Source organism: Lepidochelys kempii, chromosome 3 (assembly GCF_965140285.1).
Source record: "Lepidochelys kempii isolate rLepKem1 chromosome 3, rLepKem1.hap1, whole genome shotgun sequence".
NCBI classification, from domain to species: Eukaryota; Metazoa; Chordata; order Testudines; family Cheloniidae; genus Lepidochelys; species Lepidochelys kempii.
The window spans coordinates 6,783,682-6,807,102 of record NC_136382.1 but is presented as its reverse complement, the minus strand read 5'-3'; the positions used below and the strand labels follow the sequence as shown (position 1 = coordinate 6,807,102).

Sequence of the window (23,421 nt, the reverse complement as noted above, 5' to 3'; positions counted from 1 at the left end):
TTCTGCCCCTGAGGTCCGAGTGGCAGAGTCCCAGAGCGGCTGATCAGCTCGCTGGCCCTATTTAAGTCAGCAGCAGGTGTAATCCACACACCTGCTGGGTGTGGTATTCTGTCCCATCTAGTGGCACCGAGCCCACTTAGAGAGAGAGAGAGAGAGAGAATGAGACTGCTCTACAGCATTAACGAAGGGCCATGTGGCTTTTAGCTCATGCAGTAGAGGCTCATGCATTTAGCTCCAGAGATTCCCAGGTTCGATCCTGCCTGCCGACGACCGGGGTCTGTCGGTGTTACAAGAGGGGGGCTCATCTGGGATTTCAACTGGGAAGTCTCTGACGCTTGGGATGCGCTTCCTCAGGTAGGGGAAGTGTAACCCGCACATCTCCTGGGTGTGGTGTTCTGTTCCATCTAGTGGTACTGAGACCACGTAGAGCGAGAGATTAACGAGTCTGCTTTACAGCCTTAGCTAAGAGCTATATGGCTTTTAGCTCGTTCAGTAGAGACTCTTGCATTTAGCTTCAGAGGTCCCAGGTTCGATCCTGCCTGCCGATGACCGGGGTCTGTCAGTGTTACAGAGGTAGAGGAAGCTTCTGAAGCTGGGCTTCATCCTGCTTTTGGTGGACTGTATGCACCCCACTCCCATGGCATCTGACATGTGGCTCCTGATCTCTAGTCTGGCTCCTATCTCTGACCCCTGGTATCCTGACCCTGGGTGCTGACTCATGGTTCTTATCTCCAGTTTACCTCCTGCCTCTGACCCAGCCGACTCCTGACTGTGGACTCTGGCTCCAACTACAGTGTCTGGCTGCCCACAGCCTGCCCGCGATGCTGTGGTGTTGACCCTCACTTGCATTCTCGCTGTTGGAAAAAACCACAGGCCCAGCACATGGGTTTTTTATCAGCCACTCCGAGACTTGGCAAACTTGTCCCAGCTTCGGGCCGGGTAGGGCATTGCTTTTAGCTGCCTCTTTCTGGTCACAGGCGTATGTTGCAAAATACGCCGGCTCGACTGGCTAAGCCAGACCCTTGTTAGACAGAAGGAAAAACGAGAGAGAAAGGAAAGAAGAGATGTGTGTGTGAGAGAGAGAGAGTCTAACACCCTAGGTGGAGGTTGGGATTGAGCCGGTGGAGGTGATAGTGGGTTCCTCTCTCTGGCCTGGCCTAGAAATCTCTCCGAGTTAAGATGGAGGTCCAGGGTCCCAGGAGATGGTGGGAGTGGCGGCCATGATGGTGAAACTTCCTTCAGTAGCCAATTTTTCCTCTTTCTTTAAGGACCCACAAAGGGAGTGGTGGGTGGAATAGCCCCTCCCCTCAGCATTTTGTCCCCCCGTTAGGCCTAATTTGTGACACATCCGCTTTGGTTCACCGATTTCTAGTCACACTTTTCATGTTCACCAGCCACCACCTTAACACCGTCCTTGAGTGACAGCAGGAGGTCTTTGTGTTTGGACTCATTCAGTCTGTCTCACTTTTTCACCTTTCACCGTTTACTGTTGATATATGGAATTGTGACATTTTATTAACTTTTCACAATTGAGCTCAGCACTAGGGTAAATTTGCAGGTCCAGTTATCACAACAGGGGGCAGGGTGGGAAGAATACCAGATTTTTTTTTAAATGCGGATCTGGGAGAATCATGTATGTTGCCAAACATTGTGGGTAATTTCAGAATTCACCCTGCTTTGCCCTGGTGCTGCAGGATTACAAAGGAGCAGGCGTTGTTGGGGGCAGGAGGGAAGGAAGCCAACTAAGCCTGTAACACTTTGGCAGACTGTGTGCTGTGTTGCCCTTTAGTGGCTGTCCCTTCGTCGATAACGGCCTGTAACTGCTCCTGAGTAGTGGAGCAACTTCTTTAGCTCAAGTGGTCGCGCTCTGTGTTGCAGTACTTGAAGATTTTGGGTTCGAATCCTGCTGATGACATATGCTGGGGTCATTCTACTCCATAATCATGGTGGCTCTGACTTTCCACACCCAGATTGGGAAAATTCCCCTTAGAGAAATCTGAAAAACAGAGGCCTGTCCCTTTAAGATCCATGCGGGGTGAAGAACACTTGAGTTCCTGTAGGACCTTAAAGGGATCTTAAAGGGCCAGACCTGTAATTATGTATTCTTAGGACAGTGATTACATCAAGTTACTTTAAAAAGCAGAACCTTGCAGTGTCGAGGAGCCGGCGTGCAGCATCCTGGCTGAGTTCAGATGCACACAGAGCAGCGAGCCCTCAGGATTCATTCTGTACAATACAGCAGCACAATGCAGGCTGTAATTAGAGTGGCACCTCGCAGATCAAAGCTGTCTCTAAGTGCTGTGCAAATTACAGCACAAATCACACCACCAGAGAGTAAACGGGGGGATGGGGAAGTCAGAAACTGCATCTTAGTGGCAGCTCAGTTTAGAACATTTTGAACAAACAACTTTCACCCAGCCAGCTTAGCCGAGTGGCTTTCTGCAGACAACTTCCTGCCACCGTGCTCCTTTTATCTCTTCCCAGTAACCAGGCCTGGCTTTGTGCCCTCACACAGCTTTTCTAGTCCAGGTGAGCTACACCTGATTCTTGGGAGAGCGGAGAACTCCCAACGCACCATAAAGTAGCCAACTGCCGTCTCTGCGCCGCTGTGAGTTCGCGGAAACAATTGTTCGCTGGCGGCCTGAAACGTGAGGTCTGATCGGCCTTATTGGCTTGACTGAAGGTAGCAGCCTGATTTCCAGAGATGCTGAGTGCCCACAACTCCCTTGGGCTTCCACTGAGCTGTGGATGCTCTGCACTGCTGGGAATAGGGCGCAAGGTGTCCAAAGGGACCGACCTCCGCTGCCCATTGGCTACTCTTCGCATTACTTTACATTGCCGGATTTAACGACTCCATGGTCATTAACAACACAGACCAGAGTCTCCCTCTAAACTGTACGCATTCAGCATCTGACAGTCCGTCCAGCACAGAACAGCTGGGACACTCGGGTGTGTCTGCACTGCAATCCAAAGGGTGGTCGATTTACCTGCACTACCGTTGCTAAAAACAGCCGGGGGGATGTCACAGTTTCAGGCAACTGCATCTGTATTCCCCCTTGTGGTCCCTCCAGAGCCCTGCTCTAGATAAAAAGAGAAGGAGGACTTGTGGCACCTTAGAGACTAACAAATTTATTTCAACATGAGCTTTCGTGAGCTACAGCTCACTTCATCGGATGCTCTAGATACTGAGCTGTCACCTCTCTTGGGCAAAAGGCTGGGATTTGCCCTAACTGGAGTTGGCTAATCTGAGCGATACAGTCCTTGGAATTCCCAGGTCTCACTTTGTCACCTCTCCCTCCGAGAGGTGACCTACAACCCCGGCCCACAATAATACATAAACCATTCATTGCACACAATGGATCCTAAAGACACTGTCTCCCAAGGATGTGGCAGGCCATTCCCGTATCTGTCACAGTACCTGCAGCAGCTCTGGCTTCAGCAGCGTGAGCAGGTACCCAGGGTCTCCGGCCTGTTTGTACAGCCTGCCCTGCCAGCTCAGGTATGTCTGGCCAAGCTGCAGTCACCCCTTGGACTCCAGCAGAGGCACGCCGTCACACACAGCATACTCCCTGAAGTGAGACAGAGCTAATCCTTGAGCTTCTAGGGTTCACCTCCAAGCGCCCATTCTAACAAAGCTGCGACCACCTACGACGTCACAGTGCTGGGAAGCACAGCCATGCGAGACTTTATAGAGGGAGCAGGGCTCGCCCTTGAGCTCTTCTGTCCTAGAACCAGGTGCCCCGAGTGCTTGAGCTGAAGGAGGCTATCTACCTGCAGCCGGAGTACTGGACTGCACCTACCCTGCCTGAACAGCTGTTGTCATTTTCTCCCCAGTAGCGTGCAGGATGCACAGACACTGCAGGCCCGCAGCTAATGAGGGGCTGACAACACGAGACTCATCAGAGGCCAGGAGAGTGGCTGCTGCTGACCAGAGAGCTGCGGTCAATTCCGAGGCCAGCCCTGCAGCTGGAGACGGAGCACAGCATCAACAAAGACCGCACTATGGTCTTGACATGCATCTCTCATTGGTGTGGCTGGGAGCTGGGTGGGTCTCAGGCTAGCATGCTAAAAATAGCAGTCTGGATGTTGTGATTCCAGCGGAGACTCGGGCTAGCCACCTGAGCTCAGACCCAGTGGACTGCGTGTGCTTGAGAGCCCAAGCTGCCGTCCGAGCCAGAACATCCACGCTGCTGTTTTTAGCACGCTAGCTTGATTTTTGGTCCATGGATTCCCAAAAGGTCCATGGACCAAATCTGCTGTGTTGGAATCAAATGTAAAAAGACACAATCCACTGAGGTCCTTCTCCTCCACTGCAGGCCATGGGAACCTGGGATGTGCAAAGAAAGAACCACAGGGTGCTAAAGATGAAATTTACATGGGGAAAGGGTCACTACAATTTCAATCCCACATGGATTTTTGCCAGCTGTTGTTAGTATTACAGTAGGGCTAAGGGCCCCAGTCAGGATTGGGCCCTGTTGGACTAACGGCTGTGCAAAGCCAGAGTCCAAGAATTGTCCCTATCCCACAACCCGTTTCTCCCATATGAAAACGAAAGAGCTCTGGTTGGTCAATGCCACCTCCTGCTGCAGTCTGGAATAAAGGTCCCATGCATGGAGCTGGACACTGCTGTGTCAGCCAAAGCGGCCTTCCTCAAAGCTAGGAATATACATAGAACAGGAGAAAGAGAATCTAGGAATTGCCATAGACCAAGGTCCATGCTCTCGAGTATCCTGTCTCCAGCTGCTGCCCATACCATTGCTTCAAAGGGAGATGAGGGGGCTCTACCAGTGTCCTATGTCCATCCCCTGCGGGCTGCAACCACAAGGAATTGATCCTCGTATGGGAACGAGCCGTTTGATCCTGATGGATGATCCTCACTCCATGCTCCGGGGAAAGACAACCCACCATCACTCCCAGGACCCCACCAGTCAGTTATAGGAAGAGTTTTTTCTATCCCCAAATTAATGAGGGGCAAGAATCCACCTGGTTGAGCACCTGTTCCCATGTGTGAGCCAAGACACGTGATCGCCAAGTAACCATCCATCCTCCATCCACCCAGTCTGTCTACCTCGCGTCCATCACCTTGGCATCTGTCCTCTACTACCCGTTAGTTGTCTTGAGTTCTCAATGCTAAATTGCACCAGGTTCATAAGCCTCAAACCCGTCATTGAAACCACCCTCAGCTGAACCATAGAAAAGCCTCCGTTTGGCCAACTGGTTTATTCCTCATACATCCTGGGGCTTAACACCTCACTCAGTCTGCATGAGTCGCTGATCTATGATTAGTCTTTCTGTGCACTAATTAGGTCTCTTCACGCTCGTTAGTTGCATTAGCTGAGCGTGGGATGTGCCTGTACATCTACCAGCATCCGGCTGGGGAACTGTCAGCGCCTGCCTAATGCGATTGAGAGGCGGCAGAGTGCATGCGGGCTGGAGTTTAGATCTGAGAGGGGCTCATTCACTTCTCTGTCGCATGGCTCGTCCCCCAAGAGAGAAATGAGAGGGGGGGCAAAGGAGGTCTCCTCCTCCCAGTCTTCTCCTGCTAGCCTCACCTGGGCTTTATTTCCCCATACACACCCTCTATGTGTTTCTCCCTTGCATCTGGCCTGTTCCCCTGGAGTAGTTATAGCCCTCTGTTCCAGTCTTTGCTGGCCCATGTCAGCAGGGCAGTCTCATGACCATGCCCTGCTGTGGACTTCACAAACCATGGGTTGCAGCAGTCTCATCTCAGCCTAAGCCTTACTCTTCTCTCACTAGATGTAGTGCTGGAAGGTGCGGGACGCAGAAGCACAGGGGTTGTTCATAGGGCAGATAAAGAGCAGGCCGTAGCCTTGCAAGCTTCCCTCCCATCACCCCACCAATACGCTTCAACCACGACAGGGGGGACCACGTCAGCGGTTGGTAGCTCATCCTTTAAGCCCACTCAGTCCCTGCATTCTCCATTGAGACCACGACCGAGAGGAGTAATTAGGGCCAATTGCTAGGGTGGTTTTTGTGCTGTGGACATCCATCTTGTTAAGAACTGGACTAATCTAAGAATTAGATAAAAGTACAATTGGGTTCAGAAAAGAACTAGATAAGTTTATGGGGGATAGGACCATCAATGGCTATTAGCCAAGATGGTCAGGGATACAACCTGATGCTTTGGGTCAGAGGCGGATTACTGTTTTGTGCGGCCCTGGGCCAGGGTGTGTGGGGGCCTCTTCCCACCCCTTCCGCCTGCAGTCCCCCCTGGCTCCCTGCCTGGCACTCCTGCCGGAAAAATGGGGTCAGGACATGGGGACTTGCCCCGCTCCACTCAGCGCTCCTGCTGGGGAGCAAGGTCTGGGCGTGGGGGCTTCACCTTCTCCCCGGCAGGAGCACCAGACCAGCAGAGCAGGGCAAGCTCCTACGCCCTGACCCCGCTCCCCAGCAGGCGGGCAAAGCAGGTCGGGGTGTGGGGACACGCATTTTTCCAGGGCCCCCCAAATTCGCTGGGGCCCCTGGGCACGGGGCCCAATGGCTAATCAGCCACTGCTCTGGGTATCCCTAAACCTCTGACTGCCAGAAGCTGGGACTGGACGACAGGGGGTGGATCACTGGATAACTGCCCTGTTCTGTTCATTCCCTCTGAAGCATCTGGCACTGGCCACTGTCAGACGACCACTGGTCTGCCTAGGGTGACAGATAGCAAATGTGAAAAATCAAGACGGGGGTGGGGAGTAGTAGGAGCCTATTTAAAAAAAAAAGACCCCAAAATCGGGACTGTCCCTATAAAATCGGGACATCTGGTCACCCTAGGTCTGACCCAATGTAGCTGTTCTTATATTTTAATGGCTGAGACCCGCCAATCTCATTTCATATCAGCCCTTAACAGGCTTCGCAAGGCAGCACCCTCTGACCATGGCGCATGTGGTTTGAATTCGACTCCACCTCTGAGAGGTGAAAGGTTCTGTCTCCAGCTTCCCACTCTCCCCGAACACGTTTAATATTTAACCACAGCAGCAAAACATAGAGGAACAAATTACAAAACACAGAGGGCCAAATTCTGGCTTAGGATAACTCCATCCAAGCCACTGGCTTTACGCTGGGGATAGATTTGGCCAAGGCTGGGTGTCAGGGAAATGGAATTGTGCTCATTTCACACTTCCCCGGAATGAAAGTTCCCTTTTCCACTGAGTGTATAGCCCTATTCCTGTCCTTGCACTGGCTGTGGGAATCATTGGGGTAGACTCCAAGGCCAGCAAGGACCATTGTGATCATCTAGTCTGACCTGCATAACAGAGGCCAGAGACCTGCCCCCCTAGAGCAGAGCTTTCAGAACAACATCCAGGCTCGATTTAGCAATTGTCCCTGTTGGCGAATCCACCACAACCTTCGGTAAATTGTTCCCGTGGTTAATTACTTTCACTGTTAAAAACTGGTACCTTATTTCCAGGCTGTATTTGTCCAGCTTCAACTTCCTGCCACCGGCGCGTGTTAGACCTTTCTCTGCTAGATTGGAGAGCTAGGGTTGCCAGGGGCCTGGTTTTTGACCTGGAAAATCCAGTCGAAAAGGGGATCTGGCAGTGTCTGCTCAGATGTACTGAGCAGACACCAAAAGTCCAGTTACAGCGGGCAGGGCATGGAGGAGGCGCTGGGTCATCGACCTGCACTGGCTGCTGCTCAGCCAGGGCCGCCTCCTACCTGCATCTCATAGCCAGGCAGGCAGGCTCCTGCATCAAGCTCCGGAGCAGAGAGAGCCCAGCTGGAGGGGGGAGGGAGGTGGAGAGGATCCAGCTGAGGAAGGGGGCTGGGAGGAGAGGCCTAAGCGAGGGATGGGGCCTGGAGGAAGAGGCGGAGCAGGGGCGGGGCCTCAGGCGAAGAGGCGGAGCAAGGGCGGGGCCTCAGGGGAAGAGGCAGGTGTGGGGCAGGGTGGTCCAGTTGTCAGCAATTAGAAAGTTGGCAATCCTATGAAGAGCCCATTATGAACTATTTGTTCCCCGTGTAGGTACTTCTACCCTGTGATCAAGTCACCTCTTAACCTTCTGTCAAGGTAAAGAGATGGAGCTCCTGGAGTCTGTCACTATAGGACATATTTTCTAATCCTGTAGTCATGCTCTGGGCTCTTCTGTGAGAGCCCTGATAGTACAATTAGTGCTGTGGGGGAGACCTTTCAAAGGCACAGATGGCAGCTGGGCACCTAATGCAGGGAGAGCCAATGGGATTCGGACACCTAAATGCAAAAAAAGTGAGTCTCAAAGGGGGATTTGAACAGGGGACGGGGGCTAGTGGGTTAGCGGAGCAGAGCTGGGGGGGCGAACCAGGCATGGAAAAGGACGTGAAGATCTGTGGGAGAAGTGGGCCAAAGGGCCAGGCTGGCATCATGGACAAGCAGAGGGGTGGCGTCATACAGGACTGCGCCGGAGCTAAAGGCACGTAGCGATGGGCATGAACCAAACTCTGGATCTAGAGTAGAACTTTGTGCCTGCGTCTGAAAAGTTCTTTCGGTGACGTGGCCTGTGCCAGGCAGCTGGGGAGAGAAGGGGCTGGGAACCGGGGGAAGGGACGGAAAGACGTTGTGTATGAACCTGGAGTGCCGGGGAGGCGATATTGCTGAAGAGATTAAATTCCAGGAATTAACTAGCATTCCCAAACCCTTGGCGCTGGGGGAGGGAGCCAGCTGAGATAAAGACGGAGGAGGAGACTCAGGTGGACAAAAGCCAGGGCCTGGGGTGAGCAGATTTGTTTTAAACCGTGCATTACGTGAAACAATGTACCCCCGACGCAGGCTGCACCTAATGAGTCAGCCTCTGGCCCAGGCACCGAGGCATTGACTCTGCTGGTGTATGTTGTCAGCAGATGGGAGGGCAGCCCAACTAGGGGCCGTGGGCGTGGGGGTGGGGGTTGCATTATTCCTCCTTGAAGGCTAAAAAGAGCACGCACGGGCACAGAAAGAAAAATAAAAACAGCTCTCGGAGCAGGCAGGCTGCTGGGGGACGTTTTCTTCTGCTGCTCTGAATGGAGCTGGTGTCAACTGTTCCGATTGCCTGCTGACTGACCTTAGTCACTGACACGGCTAGGGAAAATAGCTCAGTCACCAAAGTTAGCAAAACTTTTAGCCCCTCCCTTCTTCCCCCACTGCCCTGCTGCTGTGACCACAATGCTTTCTGAGTGCATGGGGAACATGAGGCTGCATAAAGGCACTGCTTTCAAAGATGGTCAAGGATTATCATTTCCCCAGTGGGGAAACTGAGGCACAAAGCCAGGGCGGGGTTTGTTGCAGGCCACATAGTGATTCAGTGGCAGGACTGATACCGTAAACACAAGACCCCAGTAAAGCAGGAAGAATCGACTCATACTTCAGAGGAGAAAATGCTCAGTCAGTCATGGAGGACTGGTGAACAGTGGGCTAGAGGCTTTTGTTTCTAGGCTGCTGGTTCACATACAGCCAAGGCTACTTGAGAATGATTGAAGGTATGGAAAAAATCTCATAGAAAAGGAGATGCAAGAGCAAAGGTGTGTTCAATGAAACAGAAAGGTGGCAAATTCAAAAGTGAGAAAAGGAAATACTTTTTCATACAGTGTGCAGTCAGCCTGTGGAACTCATTGCCACAAGATATAACTGAAGCCTAGTAGGATTCAAAGAGGGATTGGACATTTCCATGGATAACAAGGAGATCCAGAGTTAGAATAAAGATGATAAAAACAAACAAACCCCTATCCAAGTGTTGGGAAGGGAATCTGACCCTTCCTGCATCAGGCCCTAACTACTAGGAGTAAAGAAGAATCTTCCCCTGTGGGCAGGTTATCCCATAGCTGCCCATGGTAGGGCTTCTCCTACCTTCCTCTGAAGCAGCTGGTGCTTACCACTGCCGGAGACAGGATACTGGGCTAGACGACCTGTGATCCAGTCTGCCCATGCCTATGTTCTTAAGGCCAGTGGTGATCCAAACTTGCTAGCAAAGTGACTGCTTGGTGACTTAGTGAAATGAGTTTGCTGGGTCTCAGTCCAGTTCCAGGTAGAGTGGCATCCACATCCTCAGTGTAACAGTCACTTTGGGTATTAATTGGGAGTGTCTGTGGAGGGGCCAATCAGTGATGAGGCTCTGGGTGTTGAACTCCACCCCTTAGAAGCGGTGGCTCTGTGTCAGAGTTGGGGGCAGATGAGGAATGTGCCCATGCTGGTATTATTGCCATGGTGGTTGCACCCAGGCTCCAATTGGGTTCAGGGCCCCACTGTGCTAGGTGCTGCAGAAACCCATAGGACGATGTAGTCCCTGCCCCAGGGAGCCTGCAGCCTCAAAAGCAACATGGGGAGAAAGACTATCAGATCCATGTAATTCCGCAGCTCCCCCTGCCTGCCCCTTCCCAGTCTTGGGGTCATCATGGAACAAAAGGGTCTGAGGCAGGGACTGGAAGGAAGAGGGATGGCTTAGGGGTGAGTTCGAGGAGGATGTAGGGAGCTGCCGGGGAGAAGATACGAAGGTATCCGTGGATGAAGAAGTGGATGATCGTTAGCAGGACTGATGATCCACGGTGTGTGCTGCCGGTGTGGATGGGGATTTCAGCGTCGTGGGCTGCTAATCTGGCCGATTTTGCCAGTTTTAAATGGCCTCTGTCCGTGTGGATTGTGGAGGTAGCAGTTGCATTGTTGTGGTTGTGTGTGTATAATAAAAATATTTGAATCCTCTTTTGTCAGAGCTGTTAGCAGAAATGAAAGGAGAACTGTATTCATGACGCATGCAGGCTCCCCGGTGTCTCACCTCTGTTGGGCCTTCTCTGCATCCTTATAATTAGCAAAGGCCACACCTGCCAGTGCGTCACTCTGGCCGTTATGACAGCCTATTTTCCCTCCATCTGCAGATTGTTTTTATTTATCATGAGTTATTAAAATCTATCCAGCTATTAAATAGCCAGAAAAATTTACAGGGAATTAGCTGAGCTCTTTCCCCACGGCGGGTTCGCTGCTTAATGCAACGGATGTGTTTTCAAATCCTCATCCTGGCCTGCAGTCAAATGAGTTATTTTGCTGTCTTTGTGGCAGCTAGGGGTTAATAGGGCTGCTCTGAACCAGGCATGGTGCAGGCAAGAAAAAATAATAAATCCAGCTCTTCGGTAACACTTTCGATCAGTGGATTTCAAAGCGCGTTACAAAGGCGGTCAATGTCATGATCCCTGTGTTACAGATGGGGAAGCTGAGGCACAGAGCAGCACAGTGACTTGCCCAAGGTCACCCAGGAGGCAGAGCGGGAAATAAAACCCAGTCATCTGAGTCTGAGACCAGTGCTCCATCCACTAGGCCACACTGCCTCTCAGCTGTGTATGTTTGTCTCCCTTGCTGTGCACGTACACGGCTCTGCTGATGCCGCTCAAGGCTGACTTGAATCGCCATCCATCCAGGGGACCCCACACTCGGCTCTGCCAATGAGGTTCAGAAATGCCACTGGAACCCAGTCCCCCTGAGCGTGGCTCTCCATCTCCCTCGGGAGGGGGTGGGGGGGCATTATACCAGCTGCTGTCCAAGAGCCCTGCCCAGCTCACAGACAACGAGGCATGCTCCTCAGCCCGCCAGTCTTCCGAGGGCTGGGCTGAGAAAAACCGGGAAGGAATTCTTCCCAGGTCCCGGGGGTCGAGGGTGCTCAGCATGTTGCAGGACTGGGGCCTTTTCTACCCAGGCCTGTCCCTGTAAAGTGGTTCTCAGGATTGTCACACAGACCTCTGCCACTTGAGCTCAAGGAGGAACCTACCGGCGGTAGTAGGCTTTTATCCTCCAGTGGCCCAGCCGCTAGACAGGGACACAAAACACACTGCCACCATGTTACACTTGCACTGATCCCGTCTTCAGCTCCAGCTGTCTGAGATGGGGACTAATGCCTTTGCCCTTCCCACGTTCCCCCACAAATGATGGCTCAATTCGCCAAACCTGAGTAGATTTCCTGCTGTTGCTTGAATTTATGCAAGCCCACCACAGGTGCAATTCCCTTTTGAGCCCCCTTTATTCCTCTCTTGTCCTGACCAGGGACAGCAGCCTTGAGGCTCAAGATAGATTTCAATGGCCGGGTTCTCTGTTTCACTAATTTTGGTCTGAAATTCCACACTGATTATGGCTCTTTTGCTAATTTCTTTTTAATTAACCCGTGTCGCTGTGGTTGTTCCAAAATTTAGATCTGGTGCAAACGTGGGGCCATGAAGCTATCTCAGCAGAAATCCAGCTTCAAATTTACAAAATAGAAAAGCAAGGGGGGTGGGAGGGTAGGAGACTAAATAGAAGGGTTTCTGTGTCATTTCCCAGATACAATTGTTTGCAAACAATGAAACATTCTTCTGGAATGTTTGCAGCCCAAACATGGGTGGTTGATCACCTGAGCCTGTAGTTGACTATGAACTCAAGTTATCTGCAGTGTTGTTATGGCCCTGTTGGTTCTGGGATATTAGAGAGACGAGGTGGGTGAGGTAAAATCTTAACTTCTGGAAGAAGTTGGTCGAATACAAGATACTACCTCCCCCACTGTGTGTCCCTATGAACCCAAGTGATACTCACTTTGTTGATTCCCATTTTCCAAGCTGATGGACAAGCAAACAAAGAGGGTAAAAGAATCAACAGTAAACTATATGATTAAAAGAGAGAGAATTTTAACCATCCATGGTTATTGTTATTGGTAACATTGGCAAGAAAATAGGTTTAACAATACACTGTAATAAAAAGTAAGTGTGTGGATGTATGTGTGTGTTACTATTGCTCTCTGCTGGATGAAGTCAGAACTGCACAACTGTGTCTCCTATGCTCTGTACTGCCAATTGATAATGGAGATTCTCTTTTAGCTTGAGCTGGAGGATCTGAGTTCTATCCCTACTGCTGGCATTAGATTCCAAGTAGTGGCAGAATACAGCATGGAGACAAATTCTTATTTATATGTTGGCATTGTCTCTTTAAGTACAGAAAATTAAAATCAAAACAAAACAAAACACCCAACCTCCAAAACAAAAAAGCCAATCCAATGCTAAACAGAATAAACACACCTGAAGGCCAGCAGATGGGCTCTGCCCGGCTGTCGAGGGGAGAGAAATCCAAAAAGAAGGAGCTGTCAGTTAGTGTGGGTGAGCCTAGCTCTTGTGTTAGAAGACATTGATGTTGGTCTGGGAGCATGGTGAAAGCATCTCCATTAGTGCATGGTCCCCATTGGGAGGTGGCTGCACGGGTACCGGAGGATCGGGGGCGGGCAGGATACAGTGGCTTAGGAAGTAATTCCAGGGGGCACACCTAGGGCAACGGTTAATGCTCTTTTACTAACAGAGTCCCTGCTGCATTGACTTTCTTAGGTTGCTGTACTAGGGGGGATGTGGCCACAGGGCTGGCACGTGAGAACTGGGCTATGCTGGCTTGTGACAGTTCAGTGGGACCGGGATTAGGCTCCCCCTGAAGATCAGTGGAAACCAGAGACCTCAGGGCAGCCTTGCAAGTGGCTCCATGCCTCAGTTTCCCTTTTGTGCCCCCCAGTAACTCCATAGAATCTTCTCCCCGAGTCCGTTCTCATCGTTTATGAACAAAACCGAGTGCAAAAGTCCCAAAGCGTAGTCCCTATCCCCCCGGCACCCTGAAAAATCACGTCACCTTTTGGCCGTTGACATAACACATGCAGCATTCGGGCATCTTCCGCCACCTCCGGCCTCTCTGTCAGTCCTCCACTGGCCCTCTGCCCGGACAGCCGTCCCGCCCTGCCTTCTGGGATGGGACTCCCCCAGCCTCTCTGCTGGGAGCGTCCTAGCCAGGGGTGCACCCCTCACCCAGCTGGGCCTCTCACAGTCCTGGGCCCAGCTGTGACAAGGAGACATCAGTGGTAGCTGCTTCCCTTCCTTCAGCCCTTCGTGGCCCGTGGCTCCGGCTTAGAACCAGCGGGCAGCTGCTCCCTGGCCTTCAGCCTTCTCCAGCTGACTGGGCGCTGGACCTGTTTGCCTTTCTCACCCTCCTGGGCAGGGCTGAGGCCCATGGGAGGCTGGTGGCATCAGGGATACTCCCCCTCCGGGCCGTGCCCGTTCAGGGACGAGCAGGGGCCATCGCCCGGCACACAGCTGACTCGTTGTGGTGGATTTCAGAGGAGCCTTTTTGAAAAGAGGAACGTGCCGAAGGCAGAACGGAGACTTCCCCACCCGTCGCCAGCTGCACCCTGAAAAGCAGGTAGCAGAAGGAAGCGTTTCGAGGAACAGATGGAGACATTTCACTGGCACGAAACTGAGAAGCGGGAGGATGGCTCCAGCCCACTGCGGCTCTTGGGAAGCAGCTGTACTTGTTAGGAACGGGCCCGGAGACGAGCAAATGTCTCCGTATGCCGGGACGTGCTGTCGCGAGCTGGCCTAGTGCGCGTGGCTGGGTCTCCCCCTTGTGCCCGGCCTCAGCCACGGGGCTAGCCGCCCGGCTCCCCCCCTTGCCTCATGCCTGGCCCGGCTCTCCGGCCCACCCCACCTCATCCCCCCAAACGCTGCTCCCTCGGTGTCCCCTGGTCGTGTTCCCTGTGACCACCACTGCCCCCTCGCCGCCTCCAGCATCTCCCACGTGCCTCCAGCGGAAGCCTCTCTCTCCGCTCCTTCCTCCGCTGGCTCGCCTGGCGATTCCCTCCGCTCCTGCCTGCTCTCGGCCCCTCTGCAAAGCGCGTCCCTCCATCAGCCAGCCCTGGCTCAACCCCCACGGGTCCCTTCTCCTCCACTGCCGGCAAACGCCTCCCCGCCCCATGTCCCCGCCGGCTTCCTCCATTGCAGGTGTCTCCCCTCTTCCTTCAGCCCTGCCCTGGCCCTGGGCGATTCCTACGCCCCTAATCTCGCTGCCTTTGACCCCCCCTAACACCTTCCTTTGTCTTGACTCCCTCCTGCTTCTCCACTTGCTGTCCCGTCCCCCTTCTCCAGGTCCCTTCTCAACAGCTGGGCCCCCTACTCCTCCTTCACACCCCTCCTCAGTATACCCGGCTCAGCCCATTCATGGCACCCCATGGGGAGGTGGAACTAGCTGGCACTGATTCGGAATTGTGATCATTCTGAGAAAGAAAGAAAGAAAGAAAGAAAGAAAGAAAGAAAGAAAGAAGGCCATTGCATCGATGCATGAAGGCCAGATCCCCAGCTGGTGTACATCCATTGACAGCGACAGAGCTGCACTGATTTACACGCACGGAGAAACTCTCTCTGATTGTATCCCCCCCCTCAGCCCTGTGAATGTCACTTACCTTCCTCCGGGACAGGAGCTGTGTCCATTCAACATTCAGCGCAACGTGGGGTCCGATCCCAACCCAGGCCGCTGGGATACGCATAATAAATAATAGTGATATCCCCTGCTACCAGCCACGCCCGTGCCCTGACTGTTCGGCCGGCCAGGCTTTGTATCCGTGCTTTGCCCTGCTCGTTCGCTGCTGTGTTGCCGATAACAGCTGAGCACTGTGCAACCATCGGCCGCACATTCTGCAACATCAGCATCACGCTCCGGGCTGTGGATTGCTGCCCAGCGTTAGCTACCCGAGGGCAGGGCCTTTCATCCCTGTCAGGGAAATAGCTGGCAACTAGCCACATGCCAACAGCCCTGCCTTTGAGGTACAGAGAACACACCTTCTTCACTGCTGCTGGTCATTTCTTGGCCCAGGAGTCCTGCTTCTTATAGTTTCCTCTGTCTGATGCTCCCGCTTCGCCTGCAGTGACGTGTTCTTTTCCGACAGCTCCTTCATGCATCGCCCCCCTCCCCTCCCGGGGTGAAGAGTGTCAGGGTATAAACAGCAGCAACCAGCTGGGTTTGGTGTGGCAGGCAGGACAGTGGCTGTGCACTGGAGTGTAATGTCATTCTAGGAGTTTCTCGTCACGTTATAAAAACTAGAGATGGAAAAGACCTAGGAGTTCGCCCCATCCATCTCCCCCGGCCAGGGCAGGGGCGCAGTGGAGCCATTTCAGTGCCACAGAACTTGCTTCGTGAGGTTTTTGTGGACAGAGGCTCATTCAGAGGTCCATATCCACAGGTTTTGTAGCTTCAGCAATGCACAAAGCGTGCTAGCCAGAGCACTCGGACACATCAGAACCCAGAAGTCTCATGTACTAAGGCTTCACTTGGAATAATGCTGTGTTCAAGATGGAGAAGATCTGTTTGGTCACCTGTAGCCCCTTCCCCTTGGCCCCCTTTGGTAGCTGGAATCTAGCTACTCCCTTGCATAACATGGACCTTAGCTGGGATCCAGCCATCCCCTTGCAGAACAATGCAATTAATGCACCTTAGCTGGGATCCAGCCATCCCCTTGCAGAACAATGCGATTAATGCACCTTAGCTGGGATCCAGCCATCCCCTTGCAGAACAATGCAGTGCATGCATCTTAGCTGGGATCCAGCCATCCCCTTGCTGAACAATGCAATTAATGCACCTTAGCTGGGATCCAGCCATCCCCTTGCAGAACAATGCAGTGCATGTGTCTTAGAGGAAATCCAGCCTCACCCTTTCCAAAGGTGGCTTGATTGTGAGCAATATCAGAATTTTCAGTATTTGAACTCTTGTGATTGGTCAGCTGAGTCACATGGTATTTTTTCTGTCCCTCCATTGGATAATGGCACAAATTCTCCTGTGTGCAAAAGAATTGGAGATTTGGTTTGAATGATGTGACTTTGAAATTTCCTTTTGCACCAGGGTCCAGGCTAGTCTGAGTCGGTGGGGCCAGCGCCCAACAGTGAATACGAACTGGAGCGGATGGTGGGGCATCATTTTTTAGTAGCATTGGCCCAACTCTGCTTTAATTCCTGCTTCTGCACGGGCCCCCAAATAATCCAGTCTTGGCAAGAATCCCCATCTGTCACTGAGTCCTCTCCCTGCTGCGCGTCAGGGGGAATAGCGACCATCAACCACTTATTCTGCTCCAGGGAGTTCTCTCTCCCTAGGCTGATCGATCCTTCTCCTGCCTCATTATCGGAGGTGATTTACGTTTCAGGCCGAGACATTTGGCTTTAATTCGAACTAGGACAAGCGAGAGCTGGTCGCTGGTCATCAGTCTGGGTTGTTTCCCTTAATGCTAGTGAAAGGTATTGGGTTGGCTGTCCCAGCGACTGAGCACACGCAATTGTAGGGTAAGCGTTTCACACTTCCGTGTACTGCAGCTTCACCATGAATGGCCTGCTATAGGGTCACTTGGTCTCCAGGGCCTCTCCGGGATTGTCATTGTCTTCTTACACCTCTCTTTGACAGGGTCAGTGGTCTAGTGGCTGGGGGGAAGCAGTAGAAGTGATATATCTTGATTTTAGTGGGGCTTTCGACACAGTCATTCAAGACATTCTCATAAGCAAATTAGGGAAATGTGATCTAGGTGAAATTACTATGATGTGGGTATACAACTGATTGACAGAGTGTATTCAAAGAGTAGTTATCAGTGGTTCACTGTCAAACTGGGAGGGCATATCTCGTGAGGACCAACGGGTCAGCCCTGGGTCTGGTACTATTTAATATTTTCATGAATGATTTGGACAATGCAGTGGAGAGTAGGTTTATGAAATTTGCCGATGACACCTCGCCGGGAGAGGTTGCATACACTTTGGTGGACAGGATTAGAATTTGAAATGACCTTGGCAAATTGAAGAATTGGTCTGAAGTCACCAAGATGAAATTCAATACAGACAGGTGCAAAGTGCTCTAAAGAAAACGTCAAATGCACAACTCCAAACTGGGGAATAACGGGCTATGAGGCAGTGTTGCTGCAAAGGGCTTGCGGGGGTTATAGTGGTTCACAAATTGCATATGAGCCAACGATGTGATACAGTTATGAAAAAGGCTAATATCCTTCTGGGGTGTATTAACAGAAGAGTCACATGTAGGACACGGGAGGTAACTGTCCTGCTCTGCTCTCAGCTGGAGCACCGTGTCCAGTTCTGGGTGCGATGCGTTAAGAAAGGTGTGGACAAATTGGAGAGAGTCCAGAGAAGAGCAATAGAAATGATCAAAGGTTTAGAAAACCTGACCTGTGAGGAAATGTTAAAATAAAGGACATGTTTTGCCTTGAGAAAAGACCACTGAGCGGGAGACCTGACAACAGTCTTCAACTATGTGAAGGGCTGTTATAGAAAGGGTGGTGAACAATTGTTCTCTGTGTCCACTGAAGGCAGGACAAGAAGTAATGGACTTAATCTGCAGCAAGGGAGATTTAGCTTAGACATCAGGAAAAAGCTTGCTAACTCTTAGGGGAATTAAACTCTGGAACAGGCTTCCAAGGGAGGTTGTGGAATCCCTGTCATGGGAGGTTTTTAAGAACAGGCTGGACAAACTCCTGTCAAGGGTAGTCTGGGTTTACTAGGTCCTGTCTCAGCGCAGCGAGCTGCGTTAGATAACCTCTCAAAGTCCCTTGCAGCCCTGCCTTTCTGTGATGCCATGAAAACACTTCCCCTGGGCGTCGTGGGAAAACAATTAGTCTTGGGCAGCTGCTGTGTGAGTTAGCTGCTGCCCTCCACCCCAGAGGTGGCTGCACCTCAGTGGTATAGTTGGTGAATCATTTAGTTGGTGAATCATTTTTCATCTGTGTGTGCTTCCTGGTTCTGCCATGCCCCGTCGTAAGAAATCAAGGCAGTTGTGACTCACAGTTGACTTTGGCATTGCAGGGGTTTGTTATAAAGGGGCACTGCAAAGATTTTGTTCAGGGGAAAAGTCTCACTGGGGGGCCATATTGTAAAGCCCATGAACTGACAAGCAGCTACGGACACCGATAATGCCCTTCGAGGACACAAGGGTATTTGTGTGTGACACTGCTCACCCATGGCAGTAAAGGGCTCACAACCTAGCCCATAGTGATGGATGCATGATGTATAGATCTGCAGACTTAGAAAATTGTACCCACCTGTCCAGTGCACGCTGGTTTATTATTGTAGGGCTGCCGACAAAGGCGCACCAGTGCACGCTGCTTTGTCATGGTAGGGTTGCTTTTGAACTGACTAAAAAGAAGAGGGGAGAAAATCAAGGTTTGGAGGATCACAGTGGGTCAGACTTTTGGCCGTAGTTTCCCAGCGCAGGAAGGATCTGGCCTGGGGCAGGTGAGGAGGGTGGGGGAGCTGGGTGTGTAGGTCCCAGGTGGAAAGTAATGAGCAGATAAGAAAGCCCTGGGTGGAGGAGATCTGATCCTGCATGAATGAGAGTGCTATAGAGCAGCCATCAAGTTACACCGGCCTGGCAGCTGGCGGGACGGGTGAGTGTAGCAGCTAAGCATGGTGGGATCACGACTGCTCCTATATCTCTGCCCACGGCTGTAATGCCGTGTGCTGGAGGGTGCAGGCCCAGCTGGCTTGCTCCGCTCCCGGTCAGGACACGGGCGCTCACAGCCTCATGCTGTGTGTCGGGTCAGGTCGCAGCCCAGGCCCCGGGGCAGAGCTTTACACTGTACGGGTGAAGTGAGCAGAGCCAGGGTGCTGCAGCGTCTCTATGCTCCGGACAGCCGCAGCGTCTCAGGGGAGCGGCGCCCAGCCGGCTGAGCGAGCCCACGTCATGCCCGCCTGCCCCGACAGGCCCGTCTGGAGCACACGCCTGCTTCCCAGGCTGGCTTGCCCATGCCGCCGTCCCAGGCTGCCTGCGCGGGGCGGAATTGCGGAGCCTCTCTCCTCTCTCCGGTGAGCTGGAGCACAGGCCTGAGGGCAGTAGTTCAAATTCCCACCGGTAAACATGGCATGGGACAGGATTCCTGCTGGGGGGGTGCTTCGGGGATCTCCTGTGTGCCGGCTTCCCCGCCGCACCCATGTTGGATGCCCTCTCCTTCCCTGCCCTTCCACCATCCCACCCCATCTCATATGCTTTTTCCCTGCCTCTCCCCCACTGGCCCCAGGCCAGGTTCCCCACCCACCCCCTTGCTGACCTCTCCCTACCACCCTTCCCGCCCAACTCAGTTCATATGCTGTGGGGGTCCTGGCCCCTGGGGTGATTGCTGAGAGCCCAGCTGTCTTGCTGTCCTGTCCCCTGCCCAGCCTGAGCCAGGGTTGTTCCTTCTTCATTCATCCACCTGTGTCTTTGTCCCTGCAGGATAGTGATGCTGTGCTCTTAGCAGTGCCGTGCCCCTCAGGATGTCGGGAATCCCGGAGGCCCTGACCCGGCTGCGGGGGAGCTCACTCCGGAGTCTGGGTGGGACCCTGGACCCCACCATGGTGTCCATGCCCATTGACCTGGAGAAGGAGGAAGTGCGGATTCTCAAAGTGTGTTTTCACAGCAACAGCTTCAACATGGGGAAGAACTTCAAGCTGGTGAAATGCTCCGTCTTGACCGAGATCCGGGTAAGTGGGGCGGGATGCAGGGTCGTGACGGAGATCTGGGTCAGCAGGGCAGGATGCAGGGTCGTGACGGACATCTGGGTCAGCGGGGCGGGATGCAGGGTCGTGACGGACATCTGGGTCAGCGGGGCGGGATGCAGGGTCGTGACGGAGATCTGGGTCAGCAGGGCAGGATGCAGGGTCATGACGGACATCTGGGTCAGCGGGGTGGGATGCAGGGTCGTGACGGAGATCTGGGTCAGCAGGGCAGGATGCAGGGTCGTGACGGACATCTGGGTCAGCGGGGCGGGATGCAGGGTCGTGACGGAGATCTGGGTCAACGGGGCGGGTTGCAGGGTTGTGATGCAGATCTGAGTCAGTGGGGTGGGATGCAGTGTCGTGATGGAGATCTGGGTCAGCAGGGCAGGATGCAGGGTCGTGACGGACATCTGGGTCAGTAGGGCGGGTTGCAGGGTTGTGGTGGAGATCCGGGTCAGTGGGGTGGGATGCAGCGTCGTGGTGGAGATCCAGGTCAGTGGGGCGGGATGCAGAGTCGTGACAGAGATCCGGGTCAGTGGGGCGGAAGCTGCCTCATCTGGATTTCCTCAAGCCCAGACCTGGTACACACTGCTGTGCCCTGTTGCTCCCTGATGTAACAGACAGTGGCTGCATATATATGGCAGCCTGAATTGAACCTGGGACCTTCAGTCCCAAAGCCAAAGGCCTTGGCCACTTGGGCTAAAGAAGCAACTCGCTGCAGCCTGAGCCACGGGCTGTTGTAGTGATTGAGGCCAGCCACTAGCGGAGGACAGCCTCATGCACGGAGCGGTGTATTGCACGGAGGCTGAAGGTGCAGTAAGGCGGGATGTCCCCACTGGTCTCGTCACTTGATTGGTGCCTGAGTCGGCTCCCCGGCTGATGGCCCCGGTGAGACTACAGCTGCGGCATGGCCCGCTGGGAAAATCTGGTGTGGGCAGCCAGGAGCTGGGCCTGGTTCCTTGCCTGTGGTTCAGTGGGTTGTTCTGTGTGGGATGCTGGAGTGAGTCACGGAGATTCTGCTGGGATTTCGGTTCCCTTTTCAGGGCTGTTCTGGAGCGTGGCCCCCGCAAGGGCAGGGAGAGAGCTGTCACGCCAGGGCCAGTCATGTAGCCGTTGCAGGGAACACTGGGGCTGGGGCAGCTCTTGGGCATGTCCTTGTGCTCTGCACAGCAGACACGTCCTTCCTGTTGCTCTGGAGGTATTAACGCTCGGTGTTGTTTGCTGCTGCTGGCTCTAAGGCCAGGGGCGCAGCCAAGGTGCTCGGCTGGGTGAGGAGTGTGGAGACGCAGCTGTGTCCAGGTCTGTGGCATTAACTCTTTCCCTGCTAAAGCATGCCGGGAGGTGTCTTTGGCAGCACAAGGATGCGTTTTGCCCTGTGTACCGGGCAGTACTGAAGTGGCTGAGGCAGAAAAGCCGAGCGATCGTAGGCTCGTCAACTGTGCCGTGCTCTGTGCTGAGCTGCGGTGGACCCCATGGCTGCTGTCTGGTTTACAGAGACGGGTAATTGTGACGGACCCGAGATCAAACCTGAGGTCTTAGGGACGTACAGTAGAACCTCAGCATTATGAATGGACTGGTCCATCACACACCCCATCTGGAACCGGAAGTACGCAATGAGGCAGCAACAAAGACCAAAAAAGAAAAGCAAATACAGGACAGTCCTGTGTTAAACCTAAACTACTAACGAAAAAAGGGAAGGAGATCAGGAAAAAACTTGCTAACTCTTAGGGGAATTAAACTCTGGAACAGGCTTCCAAGGGAGGTTGCAGAATCCCTGTCATGGGAGGTTTTTAAGAACAGGCTGGACAAACTCCTGTCAGGGGTAATCTGGGTTTACTTGGTCTGGGTTTTAAAAAAAAAGGAAGGAAACTGTTTCTTTGCTTGTTTCCTTTAAATTAAGATAGTTAAAAGCAGCATTTTCCTTCTGCATAGTAAAGTTTCAAAGCTGTACTAAGTCAATGTTCAGTTGTAAACTTTTGAAAGAACCATAACGTTTTGTTCAGAGTTACCAACATTTTGGAGTGACGAACAACCTCCCTTCCTGAGGTGTCTCTAACGCTGAGGTTCTCTTGTAGTTCACAGGACTGTACTGTCTTTGGGGGGGTTTTTTTTGGCTTTGCTGCTGCCTGATTGCGTACTTCTGGTTCCAGAGGGGGGCGTGGGGCTGACCGGTCATTTCGTAACTCTGGTGTTGGTCACTCTGAGGTGCTGCTGTACTTGGGTGGCTGGCCTGTCCCTCTGCCGCCATGCAACATTGCTAGTTTTAGCATGCTCACTCCATCAAAGCCAGAGCATGTCCGTCGACCCGAGCCGGCAATCACATCTCCCAGCTGCAGTGTGGATAGACCCTTAGAGGAATCCCATCCGACTCCTCAGCCACAGGGCTCACCAGCTTCTGAGGGTCCATCTACCTCTGGACCTCTAAGGACCATGGACCTCAAAGGGTCCATCGACCTCTGCCGTGCTGGTAATGCAGGGCAGCAAGGCAGTTTCGGTAGACGGTGGAGCTGTTGGGGAGGCAGGGCTGGAGAGTCGGGTGCGGGGATCATGGGCTGATTTTCTGAAGAGCTGAGCACTCTCCTGTCCCTTTGAAGTCCATGGAAGCTGCAGGGACTCAGCACCTCTGCGAATCCGGCGAATAGTGCTTCCCCCCAAGCCCCAAAGAAGTCAGTGGAAGCTGCAGGTGCTCAGACCCGCTGCTGATCGGGCTTCCTGCTTAGTTTGACTCCACGGGGGCTTTGTCCCGGAGCTGCTTTGCAGACCCCCAGAGCCAGAGCTGACCCCGCATCTCATCCCTCGTGGTGTTGGGACATGCCAGGAATTCCATGAGCTGGGCCCTCTTAGGCAATGAAGTCTGGAGGCAACCCAGGGTGTGCAGCTGTGTATAATACCGACCCTGGAGGCCTCTCCTGGTTGGTGAAGCAACACAGACCCTTGGATCTCCAGGTCAGCAGTTCAAATCCTCCCGTGGGTCAGCAGTGAGTGGCAGTCGCTGTTGTGATGTCCCCAGCCGCTGACCTGTCTCTTGTCGGCAGCCTGGGCAAAGCCTGGCTAGGTCAGGGAGCTGGAGCTCAGCTCTCCAGATGAGGCAGGTGTCACAGCATGGGTGGTGCTGGCTGTTCTGTACCTATCCTGCCATCAGTTCCCCAGGACTGTGAGCCCATCAGCTAGAAATCCACTTAGCTGGTCTACAGA

The 23,421-nt window shown here is 53.1% G+C and overlaps 1 protein-coding gene and 1 long non-coding RNA gene across 11 annotated transcripts in view; one reads left to right on the top strand and one right to left on the bottom strand.

The window, feature by feature from the left end:
• Positions 1 to 23,421, top strand: part of PTK2B (protein tyrosine kinase 2 beta) — a 111,129-nt gene that overhangs the window by 38,479 nt on the left and 49,229 nt on the right. For 9 of the 10 annotated variants that reach the window (XM_073335540.2, XM_073335542.2, XM_078852027.1 and 6 more), the window contains one exon: positions 19,964 to 20,211. In XM_073335540.2, coding sequence (XP_073191641.2) covers positions 20,005 to 20,211 — 207 coding nt within the window. In that variant the 5' untranslated portion in view covers positions 19,964 to 20,004. Of the gene's footprint in view, positions 1 to 19,963; positions 20,212 to 23,421 lie in introns of those variants that run through there. The other variant, XM_073335550.2, reaches the window with a different exon arrangement.
• On the bottom strand, positions 1,498 to 7,721 carry LOC140908452 (uncharacterized). Its single transcript, XR_012157870.2, has 3 exons — positions 7,407 to 7,721; positions 2,988 to 3,080; positions 1,498 to 1,996 (listed from the first exon to the last, which is right to left on the bottom strand). It is a non-coding gene; the product is annotated as an uncharacterized LOC140908452 (long non-coding RNA).